General features: G+C 43.6%; 1 protein-coding gene across 1 annotated transcript in view; it reads right to left on the reverse strand.

Moving 5' to 3' along the window:
• Window positions 1-5,807, reverse strand: part of PCOLCE2 (procollagen C-endopeptidase enhancer 2) — a 72,290-nt gene extending 66,483 nt beyond the window's left edge. The window contains exons 1-2 of the mRNA XM_012001296.1: window positions 5,434-5,807; window positions 4,291-4,399 (exon numbers count right to left, since the gene is read on the reverse strand). Of these exons, the coding sequence (XP_011856686.1) occupies window positions 4,291-4,399; window positions 5,434-5,516 (192 nt within the window). The 5' untranslated portion in view covers window positions 5,517-5,807. The remainder of the gene's footprint in view (window positions 1-4,290; window positions 4,400-5,433) is intronic.
• Between the last annotated feature and the right edge of the window lie 3,691 nt (window positions 5,808-9,498).

The following is a 9,498-nucleotide window of genomic DNA, read 5'->3' on the forward strand; positions in this document are numbered from 1 at the left end:
GGTCTTATTTTTGCTATTAATGTCTTTTTTTTTTTGGTTTTTTTTTTTTTTTTTTGGTTTTTTTTGAGATAGAGTCTCACTCTTATTGCCTAGGCTGGAGTGCAATAGCAGGTTCTCAGCTCACTGCAACCTCTGCCTCCCAGGCTCAAGTGATTCTCCTGCCTCAGCCTCCTGAGTAGCTGGGATTACAGGCGCCTGCCACCGCACCCAGCTCATTTTTGTATTTTTAGGAGAGACGGGGTTTCACCACATTGGTTAGGCTAGTGTTGTACTCCTTACCTCAGGTGGTCCACCCGCCTCAGCCTCTCAACGTATGTCTATTTTTCTTTAAAAAAAAAAAACAAAACAAAATGCATATTTGTGTCAAATCATATTTGTGTCAAATCATCAATATGTATCTCTCATTCTATTATGGGAATTATAAAATGAACAAGTTATGAATGAAAATATCAAGGAACAGAAGTATTGATGATTTGCTGAGTTTGCAATGAATTTATAATGAAGCTATTAATGGAATGGTGATCTTTATGCCAGAGGTGCCTGTGGAGCACAGAATATAAGATGCCTGGTGGGCTTTCTCTCACTTCCCACTTAGGGCCTTGGGAACACATCCTAGCAGGTAGCTCCCCAAGTGCTCATCACCTCCAAATTCACCTATGTGTCTCTAGCACCCAGCACCATGCCTTGTGGGCTCTTCTAAATGTGTCCTGCCTATGTTGCAGTGAAATACATCACACCAGCTGTGCTTTTTCCACAATGGTCCACTCTCCCCTACTTCCTCTATGGATCTCGGAGATTTCTTACTGTTGTCTCCTGCACACAATCTCGAACTGCAGAAAAATCACTGTAATAGAGGGGTCCAGGTGGTGGGATGTCAACTTTTGGAGTTTCATTTCTTGCTGCAGTGTTTAATACAGGTGGAGTTACTGATTCTTATTCTTAAATAAATTAGGGTGACTTATGCCTCACCCCAATCCTATTGTTCTTCCAAGTCTGCTTAGAAGACCAGTCACTACTTTCCAAAGGATTATATATATACCTTAGCTGTCAAATCACATTTCAGTCATGCCCACATCTCCATATATGAGAATTAGGGGATTTTACGCAGATGCCTTTTAGGTTCTAGTCCCCAGAATCAACTCCTAAAGGAAACTAAGAAACTCTCAACCCCATCATGGATTACAAAATATTCAACTATTTCTTAACACTCAAATTCTCTAATTTAGTCTCCAAGCATACATTTTTTGAGAACACATACAGTAAAAGTAAAAACCTAAGACCAGTTAAGGCCATCAACTCTTGGTGGTAAAGCTGAGTCAAGAGTCTTGAGTTCCAGTTACAGCTGCAACAACTACAAAGAACCAGTGCAGCTTCCCTATTTGCAAAGCTTCCCTAGTTGCAAAGCAGTACAACTAAGCAGCACAGAGCACCTCTGTCTTCAACATATCCTTACATGAGTAAAATTAAGCATAAAATTTTTCTATTAATAGCACAGCACTATCCACAAGAAAAATTGTGATGACAGAAATACCCATATTACATATTGTCCAGTAAGGCAGCCACTATCCACATATGGTTACTGAGCACTTGAATGTGGCTAGTATGACTAAGAAACTAAATATTTAACTTAATTTACATTTAAATAGCCAATATAGTGTGTTGAAACAGTACAGCTGTCTAAGAAATTGCCATAAAAATTTTAAAGTACTATAATGTAAGGACAAATCTCAATTTCCAATCTGCGGGCTGTACTTCCATATCAGAAAGTCCAATACAAAGGACTGGAAGTTTGGTGGTAACAACTAGGATTCACCTTTCTTAAAGCAAAAGTTAAAAATCAGACATTTCCCATTCTTCCATTGATAAACAGTTTAATGAAAACTATTTAGTGGTGAAAGCTACCATGCTGGGACACATCTCCGGTTTGGACGAACAGAATGGGAGGCCAGTGAGTGAAAGCAAGATATTTCCCCCCAGCTACAGGAACTACAGTTTAAAGACCACTCTGAGGCTTTCCCATCTCCATTGGTCTCTGTGATAGTTTAATAAAAGTGATACTGAATCACCCAATGGGAACACTATTCTTGGTTTACTGACTGCAGGAACAGAAAAATGGGCTGGACCAACCAGCTTTGGAAACACCTTTAATAGATGGCCTCGGACAAAGCCATAGTAGAGCACAGTCCTGTCTGGAATGGCTAAGCAGGGAGACGGAGCCTGGTGCATATCCTCCTAGCTGGTGCCACTATACCCTAACTGCAGGCAGAGGACTCTGCATTTCTTCATCTTCTCTGTTACCACCTTGTCTACTCCACCATCTTCCCTCTCCTGGATACCACAACAGCTTCCTAATTGGTCTGCTTCTACTCTTAACTCCCTACAGTTCATCTTCCACACAGACGCCAGATTCCTCTGCTTAAGATCTTCCAGGGACTCCTACTCAAAACAAAATGCAAACTCCCCACCATGGCCTACAGAGTCCCGTTCACCTTCGCTTCTCTTCCCACTGTCCCCTTGCTCATTCCATTCCAGCCACTCCGACCTCCTTGATTTGTTCTTCCGACAAATCAAGCTTCTTCCCCACTCAGGCACTGAGTTGAAGCATTTTGCACTATCTCATTTTGTCTTCACAGTAATCCTGAGGTTTAAAGGAGGTAAATCCCCGGCACAGAGTTTATGACGGTGAAACTGGAATTTGAATCCAGGGAAGTGACTGCTGAGCTCACAGGCTCTCCCTTCACAAGACATCCAGATGGAGCGTCCATTTAACTTCCTCACTCCTACACAGGAAATCATGCCTCTCCTGAGGCAAACGCTCCTTTATCAAGGAAAGCTTTCGCTGGACGAGTCCCCCCGCCTCAAAGTTTAATGTCACATCAACACTGTCCACAATATTCAGAACACATGGCCAACCATGAATTTCTTCTTGGGCACATGACGCCTCTGAGCCATTGATTTTCTAGGGTCGTTTAAAACTTACAGCCATTTAATTACATTTAAAACACAATTACGATACGAAAAATCAAGCTGCTTTTATTTTTGTTTCAGAGCCTTATTTCACATTTATGTTAATGGTATTTCAAACTTATTTTCTATGACTTCTCTCCTGGCCATATGTGCTATAACATAATGAAATCTGTACCAGTTTGTGACATGGTTGGTATTGTACAAGAGGCCGTCAAGGCATGTAAGAGTTGAGTTTTATATTATGAAAGGGGACCTCTCATATCTGCCTGCAAAATGACCTCAGTGGGAGTAGGTTTTACTTTACATAAAGTTGGGCTTACCAACTGTCTGATTAAGTCAATTTCTGTAATTGTTTCAGGCCTCAGCTTCCCCATCTATAAAATGGGGATGATAATAGATACTTTCTCATAGAGTTGTTTTGAGGATTCTGGGTGATTATACTTGTTAACTACTTGGCACGGTAAATGCCTGCACACAGTAACTGCTAGTTTACACAGTCAGCCGGGGCTACTTTTTAAAAAATCATAAGTCCTCCAGTGGCACAACCTGACTAAAGGAAGTTCTCAGTGAACCAATGTATTCAATTACTAAACAACTTCCCAACAACGAAAACGTGAAGAAGATAACAGTCCATGCTACACTGACTGGAAAGATGACTCACTCTAGTTGACTCTAAATCAGTTAAAAAAAAAAAAAAATGGCTGTCTCTAAATCCAGCTTACCTTGACTCAGCATCATCTATGTTATTACTAATCAGCATGGACTTTCTATTGGCCCTTGGCTGCTATTTAGATTCCCACCCCCGCCCTCCCCCCATTAATTCTCTATTCTTACACTGCCTTTAGAGGTGGTTTCAACCCAGGAACATTAAGTGGGCTTTTTAAATTTTTTTCTTTTTCCTTTCCTAATGGGCATAGAGTAGTCAAAGTACTATCTTTGATCTTCTATTTCCCACTGGGAATTTATGAAGGCACGAGCAACAAAAAACCTCTAAAGGTCATTACCACAGGCCTTTGACTGAAAACAGCTTTAATTATGAATCTATAAAACTCAACTGAGTCACACTGGGCTTTCAGAAACACATTTGCTTTGAGAATTTATTCCTTCAAGCATTACCTTGTGCCCTTTGTAATCACTAATGCAGGACACGACTAGATCTATTATATTAATAAAAATCTTCCCAATAGTTGGGGTAAATCCAACATTTCACTATTTCAGGCATTTGCCTCTTACTCAAATCCTACCACCAGAGGAAAAAGGCAGCAGCCTCCCACTGTTTCCAACACCCACTTCCAGGAGAATACCTTTTTAAAAAATGCTTACTGTGATTTTCCAAGTACATTTGCTATTTGGAGGGTACACTCCAGGAAAACCTTCACTGCCAATAAATCCAGACTCTCCAGTAAGAATGCCACCACATGTGAAAACAGGTCTGGGAACATAAAAGAAGAAAAGATAATGTAATTTGAAACATGGTCTAACAATCTGATGTTACCTTCAGAAAGGTGTAGCCTATTAATATAAAAAGTTAATGTTGATTAATCAATTCTCGCACCATAATGGGATCCGAAAGCTTGCTAGCTCTTAGAATATTTAAATTGCAGCCTGATAAAGCATTCTGTCCAGCTGCCATCTGTCTCCATCATAGTAACACAAGATTTTATATATCTAATCAAGTCCTCGGCATTGTGGCAAAGTCTTGTAGGAAAATGGTAAATACATCAATTTAACTGGGGGGAGTGGGAGAGAAGGTAAGAGCCAGGCTGAATGAAGAACATGGTTTTAAAGAAAGATAGGCAAGCAATTGGTTAATATAAAAAAGTTTGCCGTTCCCGTATTTGGAGATGCCCAGTTCTCCTCCCCCTTTCTGAAAATTACTGGCCATTGGCAGCGCTTCCCATCGAAAGGGAGGCTGATATTAACGAAGGCTGAAGAGGCGATGCCAACGTTGGCCACCGGGCAGGTCCCACAGCCCAGCTCCTGGGGCCGTCTCGAGGTTGGCGAAGAGTTAACTTTCCAGAGCGGCTCCCTAGGGGCCGCGCCGCTAGGGTTGTTCCCTAGTTTAGGTCTCTGGGCAAAGCCTCTCCGCGAAGAAAAAAAAAAACAGCGGTAAACCAAAATCCACATATTTGGGCCCCAGTGCTTCCCTCCGCCCCCATAGACACGGGGAGAGGGAAGACACAAGTCAGATTAAGCCCCGCCACGTGGTGGCCAAGCCAGCTGCAGGGCCATCAGGCAGGCCGGGCCGAAGACCCAGGAGGGAGCCCAGCGAGCAGGGATGGGTCCCCAGGTCCGGGGCTCAGCCCACGCGCGGGGGTGGCGGACGCCTGCACCGCTCGGGGAGCGCAGGGTCGCGCGCTGGGTCACCCAGGCGCGCCCAAGTGGGTTGAGTAAAGCAGCCGGCGAGGTTGCAGAGGTGGAGGAAGGGAGGGGAGAGAGAGGGAGCCCGGGCGGGGGTCGCGTTACCTCTCTGGGGACTGCTGCTGCGAGAGCTGGGTGGCGGCGGCCAGCAGCAGGCAGAGTGGCGCCCAGGCGTTCGCGCCCCTCATGGCAGCGTAGACGCTCGGGGTTTGCACCCCACGGCGCGCGCGCCGGCACACACGCCCCTCCGCACCCACCGCCGCTCACACTGGCAGCAGTGCTGGCTCACACCGGCGCTCGGCGGCCCGCGCGCTCCCTCTCACTCGCACACCGCCGTGGGGCGGCCCAGGTAGCCGAGGGTTGCGCGGCCCGCGGGGCGGAGGCGCTTTTAAAGGCGATTACGGTGCCGTCTGACTCGACGCTTAATTTCCCCTGAGGAGCTGCTCTGGCAGCCACAGGCCACTGCTGAATATCCCGTTTGTTCTCTGGCGGCAGGAGGGGCGGCTCCGAGGCCAGAGCCGCCCCCTCTCGTGGAGAGGGCGGGCGTCTCCTCCCGGCACCCCGGGATCAACGGGTCCTCTCGCGTCCAGCCCTCAGGGATCCCGGGGAGAAGAGGAACCCCTTGCGGAGTGGCACCCCAGCGGCCCTGGCCCGGACGCCCACAGACGATTCTCAGGGAGAACTTCGGGTTTTGCTTTGGGGAATGTTTCTCCCAGTTGCTTTTAAATAAAAAGTAATAGCACTTGCTGGCTGCTGGAAAGCCTGGGGGTCCTTCTTTGTCTCCTTCAAAACCCAGATCCAAGGAAAGAAAGGGAGAAAAAGAGGGATTTTATCGTATTTTAACTTCTGTGCTTATTCTCTCTCTCTGTAGGTTCTTTTCCTTTTACTGGTGAGACAATGACAAGGAAGATAGTCTCTGTGCGGGCATTTAAACGGGTTCTCAGACGAGCGATTTCTGTGTGAACTGTCATTAAATGTCAAATAATGAGGACGGAACCAAATGAGCAAATCTCACCATCTCATGTCATGTTCTGAAAATGGTGTTTCTCTGCTGGCATATCTCTGTCCTTAGACCTTTCCAACATCTTTCTGTGGTATTAACGGGTTAAAATTTATGGAGAATTTATTTTTCTTAGACGAACAATTCTAGCTTTGTGGAATCAATACTTTTACTTAATTACAGAAATATAATTTTAAACATTAAGAGCTTCCCAATGACCAGGGATTAATAAAAGAATAACAGAACAGACTAGATTCATTGAGATTTTAAATTATCACCAGCTGTGGTAGATACAACTTAACTTTGGTGCCTCGTGTTGTTCCTTCTAAATTGTTTTCACCTTTCTAAACAAGTAAGTATTAAAGTAGTTCTTATCAAGACTTTATTTCTAATGAGCTGTTAAGAATCTAAACACGGGTGGGCGCGATGGCTCACGCCTGTAATCCCAGCACTTTTGGAGGCCCAGGCAGGCAGATTACGAGGTCAGGAGTTCGAAACCAGTCTGGCCAACATGGTGAAACCCCCGCCTCAACTAAAAATACAAAAAATTAGCCGGGTATTGTGATGTGCGTCTGTAATCTCAGATACTCGGGAGGCTGAGGCAGGAGAATCGCGTGAACCCGGGAGATGGAGGTTGCAGTGAGCCGAGATCATGCCATTGCACTCCAACCCTGGATGACAGTGTGAGACTGTCTCACAAAAAAAAAAAAAAAAAAAAAAAAAGAAAACACTCCTGGCAAGGAAGTAAGTAAAACTGACTACAGGAAATATTCTGACTTTTCATAGTGAGGGAACCCTGAAGCTTATACTAGGAGCCAGAATATACCCACAGGACTTAGATTGTCTTACCATTTTTTTAAAAAGTGAAGGCAAAAACATCATAAAGTACAACTTTCAAAAATTCTCTACAGGCACCACACCCTTTATGACGTTAAAAAAAAAAAAAAAAAAAAGAATGACAGAATTTGGCAAACTGCTTTATATCCTGAAACACCCTCAACCCAATAAAAATGTCTTTAAAACAGCGAAGAGGAGAATAAATGGTTTATTTTGCATGCATTTCAAGAATATGCTATCTAATAGCATAAGTGTTTTTACATGATTGTTTATTTGAAAGTCATAGTTTTAAATTATAAAGTGAAAATATTGCTCAATTCACTTTCTGGTAATGATTTGCAGTCCTCGTAAGCCAGAAAATACTTCATTCAGGACTAAGCAAAGTTTTCAAAATTTAAAATAAAAAACAAAGTATTAAATGTGCCTAAATAGATAGGAAACTATTTGAACTAAAATACACAACCATTTCTTAATTTATAGATTGATGACTGTGTTCATATGCTTACTAAAGAGTTAGGATTTTAACACCAATCATTCTGTTGTTGTTGACACTCATAAGAAGGACATTGATTTTACCTTGTGATTTTAGAGTTTACTAAGACCCATATTATTTGCTCTTAAAAACACATATTTGACTTGGAACTACAGTTCTGACCAAAATTATAAACCTTAAATGTCCTGAGAAGTTGATGTGTTAAAATTGAGAGAGACTTGTATTAGTTTGTTCTCACACCGCTATGAAGAAATATCTGAGACTGGGTAATTTATAAAGAAAAGAAGTTTAATTGACTCACAGTTCCACATGGCTGGGGAGTCCTCAGGAAACTTATAATCATGGCAGAAGGCACCTCCTCATGGGGTGATAGGAGAAGACAGAAAGCCCCTTATAAAACCATCAGCTCTCATGAGCACTCACTCACAATCAGGAGAACAGCATGGGGGAAACCGCTCCCATGATTCAGTTATCTCCACCTGGTCCCACCCTTGACACCTGGGGATTATTACAATTCAAGGTGAGATTTGGATGGGGACACAGAGCCAAACCATATCAAGACTCAAGTGCACTTTGAAGGTATATGTGAGGTCCAGCTCTGTGAGACCAGTTTTGGGACATTTGTGATAACAGAATTAGTATAATGGACAGGGAGCTACCCACACAGGCAGTAGAAAAGTGAAGAGAGAGAAAGAACAAAAGCCCTGTGGGTAGATTCTTTAAAACAAAAAGTGGAGTGCTGGGTGAACTGATCCTTATTATCCAGCCTCTGCAGTTACCAGGTTGCACAGAGCATCAACATCATGGGAATATGAAAATATTCACCAATGAACTGACCACTTATAAAATTAGGCCCCACTCAAACATTCCTTGCTACATAATACTAGCATCTAGCTGGGCCCAGTATGTCAACATCATTGTCAGTTAATCTCTGATTCACTCATCAACCTTGTAAACATCTGAAAATGTCACGTAAATCCAGCGCACATTCATTCCATAATGTGGTACTCATCTTGTAAAAATTCCAGAATTTTCATAAGTTAGTTCACACTGGGTATGGTGGCTCAGGCCTGTAATTGCAGCACTTTGGGAGGCAGAGGTAGGTGGGTCACTTGAGCCCAGGAGTTCAAGACTAACCTGGTGAAACACTGTCTCTACCAAAAATACAAACATTAATTGGGCGTGGTGATGGGCACCTGTAATCCCAGCTACTCAGGAGGCTGAGGCACAAGAATCACTTGAACCCAAGAGGCAGAGGTTGCAGTGAGCCGAGATCGAAGCACTGCACTCCAGCCTGGGCGACAGAGCGGGATTCCGTCTTAAAAAAAAAAGTTCAGTGTTTTTTGATGTCTGTAAACATACGTTAGGAACAAATGTAGACCTTCCTCTTTCCCCTGCCCCACCCCAACACACCTCTCTGCCAAGGATAAGATATTAGGGAGGAATTATACTGGTCAGGTTTCTTAGCTACAAACAACTGAGTCCACTCAGAATGAGTCCCCTCTTCTGGTTCAAGCAGTAAAAGCAGAAAGTTCACATTACCATCAAGAGAGTCATAGAAACAGTCTCAAAGCTCATTTTCCTGGAATAATAGCCAAAACCTCGCCTCAGAAATGGCCAGTGAGAACTCTATTGTCATTATTGCCACCAAGACTAAGCACTAAATGCAGGTACTTGAACTGAATGCAGTCGCCACTGTTGTGAGCACTTCAGATACATTTCTGCCTTGGGAAATTCAACCTTGCCACAGTCCTGCCCCAAAGACCAGACAGCCTGTTGCCTCCTACAGAATAAGAGAATCACAGAACCTCTTTGCTCACGGTGATCTCTTGATCAAACT

Source organism: Mandrillus leucophaeus, unplaced genomic scaffold, assembly GCF_000951045.1.
Source record: "Mandrillus leucophaeus isolate KB7577 unplaced genomic scaffold, Mleu.le_1.0 Scaffold1176, whole genome shotgun sequence".
Classification (NCBI taxonomy): Eukaryota; Metazoa; Chordata; class Mammalia; order Primates; family Cercopithecidae; genus Mandrillus; species Mandrillus leucophaeus.